Source organism: Emydura macquarii, unplaced genomic scaffold (genome assembly GCF_026122565.2).
Source record: "Emydura macquarii macquarii isolate MOO-44397 ecotype Brisbane River unplaced genomic scaffold, CSIRO-AGI_Emac_v2 contig_1253, whole genome shotgun sequence".
In the NCBI taxonomy this organism is placed as follows: Eukaryota; Metazoa; Chordata; order Testudines; family Chelidae; genus Emydura; species Emydura macquarii.
Window position 1 is genome coordinate 53,204,064 of NW_027131390.1, and position 14,085 is coordinate 53,218,148.

General features: G+C 44.9%; 1 protein-coding gene across 2 annotated transcripts in view; it reads left to right on the plus strand.

The window, feature by feature from the left end:
• SLX9 (SLX9 ribosome biogenesis factor) overlaps window positions 1–14,085 on the plus strand; it is a 128,742-nt gene that overhangs the window by 102,271 nt on the left and 12,386 nt on the right. For both annotated transcript variants that reach the window (XM_067549819.1, XM_067549818.1), the window contains exon 3: window positions 11,696–11,764. In XM_067549819.1, the coding sequence (XP_067405920.1) occupies window positions 11,734–11,764 (31 nt within the window). In that variant the 5' untranslated portion in view covers window positions 11,696–11,733. The remainder of the gene's footprint in view (window positions 1–11,695; window positions 11,765–14,085) is intronic.

Consider the following 14,085-nt stretch of genomic DNA (forward strand, 5'->3'; position numbering starts at 1 on the left):
TTAACTCTGAAGGTTAATGAAGTCTAAATGTCTACATTTTTAGCAGCTGGGAGGGGGAGGTGGGTCGAGTGACCCCAGGTGGGTGGGATCCAGGGTTGCTCCAGGAGTGAAATGCAGAGGGACGAAAGGATAAAGGCAAAGACAGTGAATAGGAAAAAAGAGAGCAAGAAAGATAGGGAAGGAAGAGAAAAGGTGCATAAAAAGAACTGCTCTTAAAGGAGAGGATTTCACCTCTGAATGGGACTGACTGCAGCAATAGGACACTGAGCACATAATAATTGTAACTAAGGGGCAGATCCCCCCTCCCTCCCCACCTTTCATGTGGTGCCTTATGGATTCCAATGGGTAATATTATACCTCCAGTCTCTGAAACCTTTTGACATCCCTGGGAGAGTGACTGAATTCAGGGCAGTATGTTGTCCTATGTTTATCCTCCAGCCCACAGATATAAGAATATAAGAACGGCGACACTGGATCAGACCAATGGTCCGTGTATCACAGGATCCTGTCATCCGAGAGTGGCTGATGTCGGATGCTTCAGAGAGAATGAACAGAACAGGGTAATTTTTGAGTGATCCATCCCCTGCCACGCAGTCCCAGCTTCTGGCAGTCCGAGCATCTTATCTAGTACTTTTTTTTAACCCAGTTATATTTTTGGCCTTCATAGTATCCCCTTGGCAATGAGTTCCATAGATTAACTGTGTGTTGTGTGAAGAAGTACTTCCTTTTCTTCGTTTTAAACCTGCTGCCTATTAATTTCATTGAGGGAACCTCTGTTTCTTGTGTGATGTGAAGGGGTAAATAACACTAGTTCTGCAATTTCACATTTAAGTTCCTTCAGAACTCTTGGGTGATACCATCTGCTCCTGGGGATTTATTACTGTTTAATGTATTGACAGTAATTAAAACTGGAGCATCAGCCCTCCCGGAGAGAGTTTGACTCCCCTGCTGTAGCTGGCCAGAGCCCAGAGTGAGGGCCCCCTTTAAAAGGACACTTGCCTGTCTTGCTCCAGAATAATAGCCTAGTGGATGAGCCTGGGATGCTGCAGTGTTGGCAGCCAGGCCTGGCTCCTCCAGTGGCTGCAATGGAGGAAGGGAGGGCTGAAAAATTAGTTTAATTTTGAGAAGCCAGCAAGTGCTGCAAGTAAGAGATCAGAGTGCAGATTCTGGTTGAAAATAGCAAACGCCTCTCCTGACTGAGGGCTCTGACCACTGCTGCAGTACCAGGATTATTGCTAATAATCATATGGTCACCGTAGAACAAAAAGCTGATAGCTTTCCCAAAGTGAGGCTCCCGCAAACCAATGGGCTTTCAGTGGCTGTAGGCTGCATTTGGGGCTTCTTTCCAAATCCAAGCCCAGAACCTCTTCCGAATGGCAGTGAGTGTCAACAGAGCATCCTCGTCAGCTGGTGACAGTAGGAGCACAGCAAGTTCTTTGTGTTGCTCTGCCGGTGAAAACCAAATAGGTTGCTTCTGTATCTGCTTCATGCTGAATACAGGTACCCGTGAGCACACACCAGCCTCAGGAATGCAGCAAAGCCTATCTGGCGGGGCGTTAGGGAGGCCACTACCTGCTCGCTTTTGCGACATCTCCAGACTAAACCACCACCTTTTGGTTTTGTCTGGGTCTATTCACTCTCCCTGTCATGGCTTTGGTGACTTATTTGGGGGCGGAGGGGTGAAGGAGACCTCCAGTGGCAGATGGATTGCATTAAATATGCCAGTACAGAAATGGCCAGCAAGCCTTCCGGCAGGTTATAGTAATGTCTTGTCTAGCTGATGGGTAGGTGCAGCTTTATGATTTTGTTAATAACTTTCAATCTAGTTTATTTGTAACTTTATCGCTAATTATTTTTCTAGGAAGAGAAGTGAATGTTTGTTAATGTCTCTGCACTGTAGCCATTATTGGGACATGCAGGAGATTGTGGTGTGGATTGCCATGCCACTCCCCACCCCACTCTCCAATTCAGAAACATTTCAATTAAAGGGACACCAAACAAGTTTAAAACCATGTTTTATAATTACAAAAATTACCCTCAATTGAACAACACCCTCTTAAACCCAGTGCATGTGAACAACATCTGTAGGAAAGAATAGCTTTATTACAGAAGACTTGTTTTCCTGTTTTATGACTGGAGCTGAAATTAATACATCTGTTATTGTTCAACTTCCATTTATATGGTACCCTGTTGCGCCAAAGAATTGTGTTTGTGGAGCAGTGTTGATGATGACACAACCTTCTCCGAGTTCTGGGAATAGCATTTGTTAAATTACTGCTCCTGTAGAACTGACAAGGAACACAAAATATTTTTGTGAGTCCCACAAAAATTTGGGCTATGCGCGGCTTGTTAACTTTTCATAGTGCTACGAGTGCTCCAATTTAGTTAAGAAAAATCTGTGTAAATTGTCCCCATTACATTGTAATATTTCCAACAATAACAATTTTTATCATGAGCGTCACAGTGTTTGCTATGTTCTAGGCCCAGTTGCTGGAGTTACGGGATTTGACTCAGTTTTCTTTCATTTTTTTAAGTTTCTAGCCCTCCTGTCTGTGGAGAAAAATTTGAAAACATGATCTGAGTGCACACTAAGGGCTCAAAAACAAGAAAATAAACAGAGAGAACCCAAGAAGTATTAATATTTTTTTAAGCCAATCTCATGATGGTTTGGGTCCTGACTCATGATATCTGAGTGCTTGGGGTGGGCAGTAATGAGATGATAACAACTGTGAGGTAAAATAGCTTTCTAGCCTAAAGAGTATGATGGTGTTCCCTTAGCGGACAAGTGCAACTACTCTGAAATACAGGAGTGGAATGGAAAATGAGGCGTTCCTAGTCTGTCACGAAAGCAGAATCTTGAGAGATGCAGGGAGTAGCAAGCAGGCATTTTGATGTTGGGAGCACCAAGCCTTTTATATGTTTGCAGTTAAAATGTTTCCTACCATATAGCTCCCACAGAAAGACCCCTCCCCAGTAAAAAGAGTAAGTGACAAAGTTACAGAATGTAAACAGCTCACAATTAATGTAAGTAGGTGTGTGCTAACCTCGTTCTGTGACCAAGGTTTTAAGGGCTAATTTCACTAGCCTTCATCTAGCGTGAAAAAACAAACCCTTCTGGATTTCACTTAACATAAATAAAATGGAGCTGGAGTTTGTCTTGATCTCTCAGGGGTGCCTGTGAGCCAACAGAAAAGAAAAGCTATGTTAATTAAACAGGAGGAGTAATTTATTGTCTGAAACATTCTCTCTGAGTTTCCAGTTGCTTTGTGCAAGTTGGAAAACCATCAGTTCCTTTTTCCTTTGGCTGCTGCTCTGTTAGAGGAAGAGTCGTGCGAGCCATTGTGTTGTGACAGAGCAGAGGGTGCCTGTGGACTGCAACACTGGGGCCATGTTGGCAGCTGGCCAGAAGCAAGTTGTGTGATTTGCGTAGCATGGAGCACATTGTGGGAGCCCTTGGTGTGAATATGGATGTGAGGCCCATGGCTCCCGCATCACATTCTGGCAAGAACAGTCATCGAAGGTTTTGCTTCTGCACTGACGACAGGACAGCTGTGGGTCTCTCTGTGAGCCCAGTTAGTTCTCAGGCCCCTCCTGCATCCGTTCAGCCTGGAGTGAGATTGTTACCGAAATTGCTGAGGTGACCTGAGAGGCAGGGTCCAGTAGCACCCGCTATCTAGATGGCGTGAAATTTTTTATTCCATCTGCTGTTTTCACCTGCTCAGAGTTCTCCATGGTGTTGTCTTGGGCTGAAGTTTCCAGGCTTAGCTTTGCCTGGAAGAGATAAATTTTATTTTTAAGTCTGAGCAGATCTTTTCAGCAATCTCTGATTTGGATGAAGATGGAGAGACCCAACTCCCCCCATTTCAGGAGTGGGAAGAGACACAGAGGGTGACCCAGAAATGAGGAGGGAGGAGACAGAACAATGATGATAGAGTGGGGGGGGGGGAGAACTTGGAAAAGAGAGATGTGGGACCTTTCAGATGGCCCATAGCCATAGGGAGTGCAGGAGAGAGGGGGAGAGCTGCTCCAGAAGCTTCTGGAGTGCAGAGGATTGGGGCCAACTCTCCCCTCTTCCCACCACCACACCCCGTATGAGAGTAGCAGGCCAAGCAGAGCTTTGTTCCTTACTTGTCTTTGGCAAGAAGACAACCACTGCTGGGGTAGGTGGGGATTCATGGGAAGGAGGTTCCTGGGGTCTGGTTGGGTACGCCTGTCGGTCTGGTGAATCGTCCAAACTTCTAGAAGCTTATCCAACCCCCAGCTCTTGAGTCCTGGATTTGAATGGCTCCCTAGCATACGTGCAACACAACTCCCATGGCTCAGGTGGAGAACAGGCCCTGAAGACTTTCTGTAATTTGGCATGCCCATGTGTGGCCAGGTGCCCTGGTGATGGGCATGCTGTGAACACAGAGGGGACTAGCTGGCTAGCATTTCGCTGCAAGGCCAAGCTTGATTTGTCAGGATAAAAATGTGTAAGTCTGTGCCACAGGCTTAAAAACTTGCTTCGGAACATGCCCCCATTAGCAGAAGGTGGCAGAGACACATCCACTTTGTGCTGCCCTCTTGCCTGCCTGCTGAGACCCCAGGCACACTGAGATGTTTTGGGGAGCAGGTGTGTGAGTGCGTTAGTGCAACAGCTCTGCCCAGCGACCTATCTGGGACAGTGAGGTGGTGGGGGGAGCTGTTCCCCTCTTCCCAGCATCGGACACCCCAGAGTGCTGTAAAGATGGCACAATATGGTAGGGTGAACGCAAGGCTGAATTCCTTTGCTGTGTACAGACTCTTGGCTCCTTGTACTGCGTCCCCCAGTGTTCACTCTGAATATTCACTGCTGACTCCACATCCCTCTGACTGAAAGGGGAAGGGCGATACATGCTGTTCTTTGGATACAGGTTTTAACAGGAACAAAATATCCACCCAGCACAAGAACAGCCTTACAAAGGCAGAGTGCCTGAACCATCAGCCTTGGGTCAGGGATTTATTCTGCCCTTTTAAGACAGTCAGCAGCTCGTCCTCTGACTTTCTTGAATTCTCAAGACCTTATGTAACCTTCCAGGAATGCATGAGGCTGTCTGTCTCTAGCTAGGTATCTCCTCGCCGGGCGAGGATCTGAGGGAGACATGAGTGGTATGGACAGCAGGGTGCCGCTCATGGGGTCAGACTCAGGATAGTGATCAGGGTGTATTGGGGATCCACCTGGCAATGCCACAAGATGACACCAGTTCTGACAGATTATTCCTGCTGGCACCCTCATGAAATAGGATTGAGGGGTTCTGGCAATCCCTGCATCATCCCCTTTTCTTGAGAATTGTTTATCCAAATAAAGAAGTCAGAACTGCCAAGGATTTTACTCTGTGGAGCCTGTCAAAGTTCCTCTTCTCACACCACGTGGAGATTAGAGCCCCAGCACACCATGGTTAGGGTGAATGCAAGGCTGACTTTACTCGCTGTCTCACCTCCTTGTTCCATGCCATGGTGGTTCACAATTAACTCCACAAGTGCTGAGGCTGGGACAGTTCACAGGAGGGAGGTTGTAGCTGTTTCAGTGAAGTGAACACAGGGACATGTTTCCCCCTTCTCTCCACCCCACAATAAATGCCTTGACATCCAAAAGAGAAGGAAAGCCCAGCTGACAGTAGCGCTGCCTCATTCACTGCCTATCCTGTGCCTAAATGACTCTCCGGAACTCTGGCATGCACAGAGCAGCACACAATAGTAGAAGACACTGCACATGTCCATATAAAGGTACAAAAATATTATATTACATTTAGTTATTTTCTCCCTGCTTGGAGGAGCCCAGCCTAACAGTACAGGTCAGGCACAAGATGCATGCATGACTCAGAGGATGGCTTTCCTAGGCCCCAGTTCTGCATTCAGCACAGTATAAATGACTATTTCTTCTGCAAGGAATCCCTTGGCCTTTACTAGCTCCATGTGGGCTCCAAGGACCACCTGCATGGCTCCAACTGCAGGCGGAGGCCCTGGAGTTTAAAAGCCCGTTAATCACAAATTGTGTGCAGTGTGTGTAATGGGACGACGTTAACACTGCTGCTGGACCCTTCCTTTCTGTATGACCTGGCTCCAGTGGTTTGGCTGTGCAATCTAATGTGGCACTAATACATTGGGGTTTTCTGTGTGTCTTTCTATTTAAGTTATTTAAATTTCAGGATAAAAAGCCTCAACGGTTTAGAGAGACTTTGATCTCTGCCCAGAGGATTATTTTCTCCCAAATCCATGAGTGATTTCCTATGTGGACTTTGTGCAGGGATCCCTGTAATTCTGCCTGGCTTTAGGCCGTGCCATTGCCAACCAGGCAGCTTTTGCGTTTCCTTAAATATTCTGTTGCGGTTTGGAAAAAAAAAAAAAAAAATATCTGAATGACTGTTCTTACTAGAACTAGCCAGCTGGTTATGGTCTTTCTCATTAACAAATCAGGCTCTGTTTTCTAGTGAATTAATTAACATGTTTTCAGACAGGAAAACCCCCCACTGAAATATAGAAATGTCAGTATTAGCTAGCAGTGTGTTAAGTGAGTGTTTGTCAAGTCTGGGCAGTTGTTCAGTGATAGTTGGGATATGTTTTCTGATTCACATTCCATCTTATTGTAGTGATTCACTCTTGCTTCCCTGGTGCTGCAATCACAAGTAATTGGCGCAAGGAAGTGTTGTATGGAAGTCAGTCAGTGGGAGTATAAATAGATGAAACCACAGATTATGGCGTCAGTCCTATATGCATATTTGTGTGCTTTGCTTTATGCACATAGGTAGCCCCACAAAAGCCAATAGGGCTAGTTACGTGCTTTAGGCACATGCTGAACTGTAGTGTGTACAGGATCAAAGGCTAAATGTATATTCAGCAATGAACAGAGTGCACTTTTGTTGACAGTCTGTACCTTTATGTTCATTCTTTTTACAAGACTATGATAAATTTTGTACAAAGTATGCCTTGTCAGTTATCATTTGTAAACTCCTAATCTGCTGAACATTATTATCCTGGTAAAATATGTGTGGCAACATTGTATGTAAAGTTATAAAATTCTACTGTATAAGACATGTTCCAAGTCTAGGGAAACAGCTTCAAACCAGTTCCCCAGCACCTCAGCCAGTTTCAGCATAATCAAATGGACTATCACCTGTTTAAACAGCCATTCTTTGGCAGGAAAAAGGATGAGTGAGAAATTTACATCTTGGCAAAGAAACAGGTGGAAGTTCCCATCTCGCAGACTTTCTGTCTCCTGAACCCCATCTGGAGATTATTCTCAAAGAAAAGAAATGCTATAAGAAAAGGGAGCAAACTCTTCAGATTACCTCTCTCCCCTCATCTCTATTCATGGTATTAACAACACATACAAGACAAAGGAAGCATCATGGAACTGGGGATGTGGTCATAGTTGCAGTAATCCAGCCAGATTGCTGTAAACATGTGGTGAGAGAAACCTTTCTGCTTTAAATTCACTGAGCTTGTTAAATTAGGTATAGTTTACGTTTTACCTTTTATTTCTTTGAAACCAATTTTATGCCTCATTACTTGTAATCATTTAAAATCCATCTTTCAGTAGCTAATAAACTTGTTTTATAGTTTTATCTAAACCAGTGTGTTTGGATTGAAGCGTTTGGGAAACTTCATTTGAGATAACAGGATTTGTGCATATCATTTTTTGTTAATAAAATGATGGACTTGCTATGAGCTCATATTGTCCAGAAGGAAAGAACTGAGCAGTACAAGACACAAATTTCTGGGGACAAGTCTGGGACTGGGAATTTGCTGGTGTCACTCTGCAATATAATTCGGGAGTGGCTGGCTAGCACACTCATAACTCATCTGGGAGTGATTCACATGCTGGAGGCTGTGTGTGAGCAGGCCAGGAGTGGTGGCTCTCAGAGCAAACCAGTGTAAAAGGCACCCCCGGTACCCTGGGGAAAGTCACAGCTCTATATGTTTTATTCAAGGGACAAAGACACTGATGCTAACTTCTTCAGCCATGATCCTGACCATAGTGAACACATGCTGGAGTTTCCAGAGGGGGCTTTATTTCTTTGGTTACTGCAGTGAATATAATGTGTGGTTTGTGTTTTAGCCACAGGAAAATGCAATTTGAAAACAAAAAACCTGATTTAATTGAAACCTGATTTAAGTTGTCAATTTTTTTGGTATTTCAGACTTTATTTCCTCTTTCTGTAGAAGCCTGGGTTTTGTTTTTTTTTAAGTCTAGCCCCTGTGGAAAAGTCATGATAGAAAAAGGTATCATTACAGTCTATAGATTCTATAGATTTTTTTAAACAACACTATGTAATTTAATATCAAATTATATTCCTGCCTTAGAATTCTACAAGATGATTTAAAGAAAATGGCAGAAACGTTGTCTTCGGGTGTATTGTATAGGCTTTTAGACAATTGCTGACAGAACCCTACTGCATTTCTGTGAAATCCTATTGGTTTGATGCATCTTTGGGAAAAGAGGGAGGTTGTAAATCTCCCATTGTATATTTTTCCATGTTTAAGAATAGTTCCTCTACATGGCAAACACTTAAGAAGCAAATTACTCATCAGAATGCAAATTCTTCCTCTGTCAACATTCCCAGGGCTATATTCCATCCTGGGATGGACATGCACAGTAGGAAGCTGTGGGAAGCTGATTGTACTCAGGTTTTCCTCTCATTTACCATATGGTAAACTTCTACAGTCCCTGTAATAGATAGTGCATGAGATGCTTTTGTTTTCTGCAGTACTAGGCTATGTCTACACGTCAGCACTAATTCGAATTAGCTTAATTCGAATTACAGAAAGCGATTTATAGAAAGTGCTGCAGACTGTCCACACTACAGTGTTTGTGCTGGTTTCTTGCGTCCACACTGGCCAGCCTTAATTTGAATTAGAAAGCAGTGCAATGTGGGAAGCTATTCCACAGTGCAACTAATCATAGAGGCTGTTGTGACGAGTGTCATCATCCCAGGATACAGCGCTGCTTTCCCCCACCCTCTTCCCCCACCCCCAAACAAACAGGAAAAGGATTTTCATGCACTCCCCCGATCGCCATTGCTGCAGGCACATGGAGCCAGCTGAACTATGCTCTTATTTTGACCGTGACAAATACATCACAGTTTATCCTGGATTACTTTAGAACTATATGCTGTTTGCCTTTTATGCTCCCCCACCACCCGCTGTATATTGCTTGCCTTTGATTTTGATTCTACAGGTGTCTGTAGAATGTGAGGTAAATAACAAAGGAATCAGTTAGTATATTAATACAGTGATACAAATGTTTCCATTTCACTGATGGAAAGCATGATATAATGTATCCACATGTAGCAGGGTGACTAAACTCTTAAGAAAGTATCAATTTCCATGATTGGCCACTGAAACAATGTAGCAAAGAATTTCCTCTCACTGCTGGCATTTAAAATGCATTCACCAGGCGGGGAGAGGGGGGGTGAAATTTTCAAACCCTTAAAGGGACAAACTGCAAAGGGTTGTTATGTGTGTGGGGGGGTGATCGCAGCTTGGATTTTAAACCCATTCACCGCAGGAAATGAAGATTTAAATCTTCCCGGGGCTGCTTTGGGGGAGGATACTGAAATGGGGCATCATGGGATACAGTCTGGAGGCCAATTAATTCAAATTAAGTCCCATTGCGTCCACACTCACACTAGTGCGAATTAATTGATGCGCTTCAGGCACTAATCCACTTGCAGAGGTGGTTTTATTAATTCGATTTTAAATGCTCTTTAATTCGAATTAACAATGCGCAAGTGTAGACGCGGGAGTAATTAATTCGAATTAAGCCACCAGTGTAGATCAGGCCCTAGACTTCATAATTGCCAAAGGCTTAGAATGCAGAATTTAATTTTCAGCTGGATAACTGGCTGTTGGCCTCGTTCTTAGGCACACAGATTATTGTTATCAATAGTTTGTATTAATTAGTGCTTAGCTGCTGCCACCGAGATCTAGACCCCTTTGTCTTAGACTCATAGTAAGAAACAGCCCCTTTCCCAAAGAGCTTGCAGTCTAACTGGAGAAGACAGACAAGGCTGGGAGGGAGGGAAACAGGCAGAAAGTGGTAAGTGACTTGTCCCAGGTCACCTAGCAGGTCAGTGATAGAGATGGGAATAGAACCCAGATCTTCTAACTCCTAGTCCAGTGGCATAGCCATGTCTTCTCAGTCCAAACGCTTTTTTACTCTCTAGATCCTTTTCATCGTGTCAGGACAGGACAAGCAGGGAAGAATGCATTTCTAGTGGATTATTACACTTTTGGGTATCTCAACTCATCTTGCAGTGTCTTGCAAAGTTGTTTCTTGCAATGCTACCTGATGAGTTATGTCATAAACCTGAGCAGTGCATAAATCTGTGTGTTTGTAATGTGCTGCCCCCCCTTCCTAGCTCATGTTTGTTCCCTATAGTACACTCCTGAGTACTTAGTCCAGTCTAGTATTGGATGCCTCAAGAAATAGGGCTTCCACCTCTTCCCATGGAGACTCCAATGGCACAGGAGCAGTTGACGTTGCTGTAAGTAAGTCTTCTTGCTTACCAGCCTCAGTTTCATATTCCTGCTCATGATACCCCTCTGGCAAGACTAGACATTTCCTTTCCTCCCTTGCTGTTTGTGCTCTTCAAGTGCTTACAGATCATTTCAGTGCTTCCCCATTTAGCCAAGCTAAGTATGAGTTCGGAGCCTTTCCTTACGAGCCTTTCCTTGTAGCCTGTTTGTCATTTTTGTTGCTCTTCTCTGAATAACTTCAGTGTTGTTGAATTCTTCCTGGTGTTTAAAGGCAACACTAAGTAAGTGTAATCTCCCTAGATGCATATAGTGAGGGGCTATTGCCTCTCTGAGCTGATGCAGAATGACTCTGTCTGTACAGTCCCAAATCGCATGGGCTTCTCTTTCTGCTGTGTCTTATTAGAAGCTCATTTGTGGTTCGCCGTTTACCATCACTGAAGGTCTCTTCAGCATTGCTGCTTTGTCAGTTTCTCTGCCTCTTTGACTGTCTGTGGTTTGCATTATTTTTCTCAGGCTTCTCAGTTTGTATATTTCCAGTCTGAAACTAATTTTCTAGCTTCTCCCTACCTCCCTTTTAATCATGGCTGTCCTTACTGGGTTTTTTTGACCACTCCCTATTTAGTAACATGCTGTTGACATGCTGAAGTAAGACCAGACCTAGCATGGAACCTGGTGGCAATCCTGCTAAACACCTCTGCACAAACTGATACCAGCCAGTTTAAGGGTATGTTTTTAAAAGTGCTCAGCACCCACAGTTGTGTCAAGATTTTCAACAGAGCTCATTTGGGCACCCAAATAAGGGCCAGATTTTCATAGAAGTGCAGCACATTGGGAGCTGAGATCTTCTGAAATACTGGCCCACATTGTGGGTGCTCAAGCACTAGAAAATATGGCCTGGGGTTCTTTTTTGAAAACGTGACCCTCATTGACAACTTTGTTTATGGTCCTTCAGTCAGTTTCATTCAAAGCAGTTGTAATGAATTTCTGAATTATGATTTCACAAGATGCTGTACTGCCACCCACCAGTACCCAGCCTCTGTATCTTATTCAATTACAAAAATGGCAAAGGTTGAGCAAAACTACTATTGCAGAATGTATGGCTTGTTATGTTTAACACCACTGACCTCATGGGGTGCGAGGTGGAAAAGCCGCATGGGGAAGCACCACTCATACTTTTCTGCATGTTTTTATTTTTCAGGTGTAGAAGAAAAACCACTTCTGTCAAAAAGAGAAAAAATGAAGCTGAGAAAAGACAGGTGGCTGCAAAGTAAGCATTCCATTGCTAAGATAATGCTTTCATGGTGGTTGTCTCATCAGAAGGCCAGTAGAAGCCCCATATTGCATTGTTTCCTAAACAATGTACGTGCCACGTATAGTGGAGTGTATTGGCCCTTTGAGGTTTAGAAAGTTGAAACCTCGTGAGCCAATATTACCCCATTCCAAGAATGATGCCTATGAGATGGATAGGCACAATCACTGAAGGAGAGGGTCTCCTGCCAACATAGCGCTGTCCACACTGGTGCTTCTGTCAGTGAAACTTACATTGGTCAGGGGTGTGTTTTTTTTCACACCCCGACCGACAAAAGTGCTAGTGTAGACATAGCCTAAGAGGAGAACTTCATTCAGTCACAGTTTAAAAAAACAAAACCAAACAGCCCCCGTATGTAATTGCTTCACCAGCTACCCTGATGACCTTCAGCTGAGGCATGTCCATCACTTTCTTTCACTCCAAGATTTGAGACTAGCATTTGATCTGTCAATGAATCTTTAATCTCAGTCCCAAATGGAAAATCCAAGAAAACAAGCAGCACTGTACTTTTTTTTCCCCTTGTATGTTCTGGTTTGTTGTATATCAGCAATCATTTCCAGTCAGTGTATAGGCTACGTGCAGTGAATGGCTCTGAGTCTGAGTAATCATCTTGGTTTCACTTGAGCAGTTAATTCATCTCAGACACTGTTTCTTTATATTGTACCCTACAAAGTAACTAGGATTATCCTCTAATAACCTCCCTAAATGTTGTAGGAAGCATTTTGCTACTTGATTTTTTTTTTAATTTGTAATCTTGGAATTAAATATTTTTCTTTAACTGTCTCTTGTTTTCTTGGGCACCCTTTTTCCGTGCATTTTTTGGCATCCAATCCCAGTATCCTGTGAAGTGAAGTTCAGCCCAACAGTGTAATGCAAAACTCTCAGTGCATATTCCATTCCAAGCAGAAATAAATCATAAGAAAGAGACTAAGGAAAAACTGATGTAAAGCGTTAGCCATTAGAAGCATGCATGGGGAGGTTCAGGAGGAGAGAGACCTGCATGGTCCCTTCACTGAAGATTTAATTGGACAAGAATTTGGGGTGTTTGCTCAGAATCGGCAGGCACGTCATGCATGGTAGCACTGGAATATAGCCCAGCTCCATAAAGGCAGACCAAAAAAAGAAGTGGTGCAGAACAGAAACCAGGACTCCTGTCAGAGCGCACTGCAAGGAGCAGTGTTACAATCCTGATTTCTCACACACATCTGGGCTTTGCAGCAATCACAGCTCACCCAGTAGGCCTGCTGATTGTAGAGACCCCAGCATCTCCAGGGTTCAGCAAACAAGATAAAACGATAAAAAGGTTGACCCACTGGATTAATGAGGTTGAAGGAGCAGGCAATGGCTCGTAGGCAGGGCCACGCAGTGCTAATGTGCTAAATGGCTGATTCCCGGACTCGGCACAGGCCAGGCTATCTCAAAGTTGATACTGTGGGGCAGGTTCTTTGACCTGTTCCACAGCCTGTGAATCACCCGGGAAATGCAAAGGAAGCAGAAACTTTCTGCAAAGCTCCCTCCTGGGGGTCAGAGAGTCAGGCTAGCCAGCCCCTAAGTGGCAGGGATGGGAAGTGTCTGGAGCACACTCACACTGTGTGCTGGCTGTCCCCGTCTGGTACCAATGGCAGCTGGGGCCAGCTAGAGCATCCCTGGGCTTGGCAGAGAATGGGAGAGCTGTAGCTGGCAGTTGATTCTCCACTCTTTTCCTCCTCTCTCACCTCCGGGGCTGCCTGGGGTGGATCCACTGCAAGAGGTTCCCCTGGGCTCAGGCAGAGCCTGGGCTCCCACAGCCTGGCAAGCCGTGGGCAGGGGAGGAGCCCCCGTGACTGTGCTGCAGCAGGCAGCCAGCTGGAGAGCAGATGTAGCAGTGAGGATAGCACAGCTGACGGGAGCCCTCCTGGCTCACCCCAGCGCGGTTCCCCCCACCCTTCCCCCATCTCCCTGCAGTGATGGGCCGATTCACCCAGCAGTGTGACAGTCACCAGGACATGTTTTCCTCGGAGTGGAGCACTGTCTTCCCTGAAGGCCCCGGCACTGCTCTCAGCGTGTCTGCCAGGCAGATGCTCCACTTGGGCCAATCAGTTGAAGTCCCCAGTGTACATGAGACCCTGGTAACTTGCTCAAAGTCACTGAGTCTGCAGCAAAGCCACGAATTGAAACTGTGTCTTCTGAGTTCCAGCCCAGCGCACTAGCCAGAGGACCCTGTAAATACAGCCGGTCAGTCAGGTATTGACACACCTGGCAAGGATGAGAGGCCAACCATGCCCCCTCTCCTTCTGCTC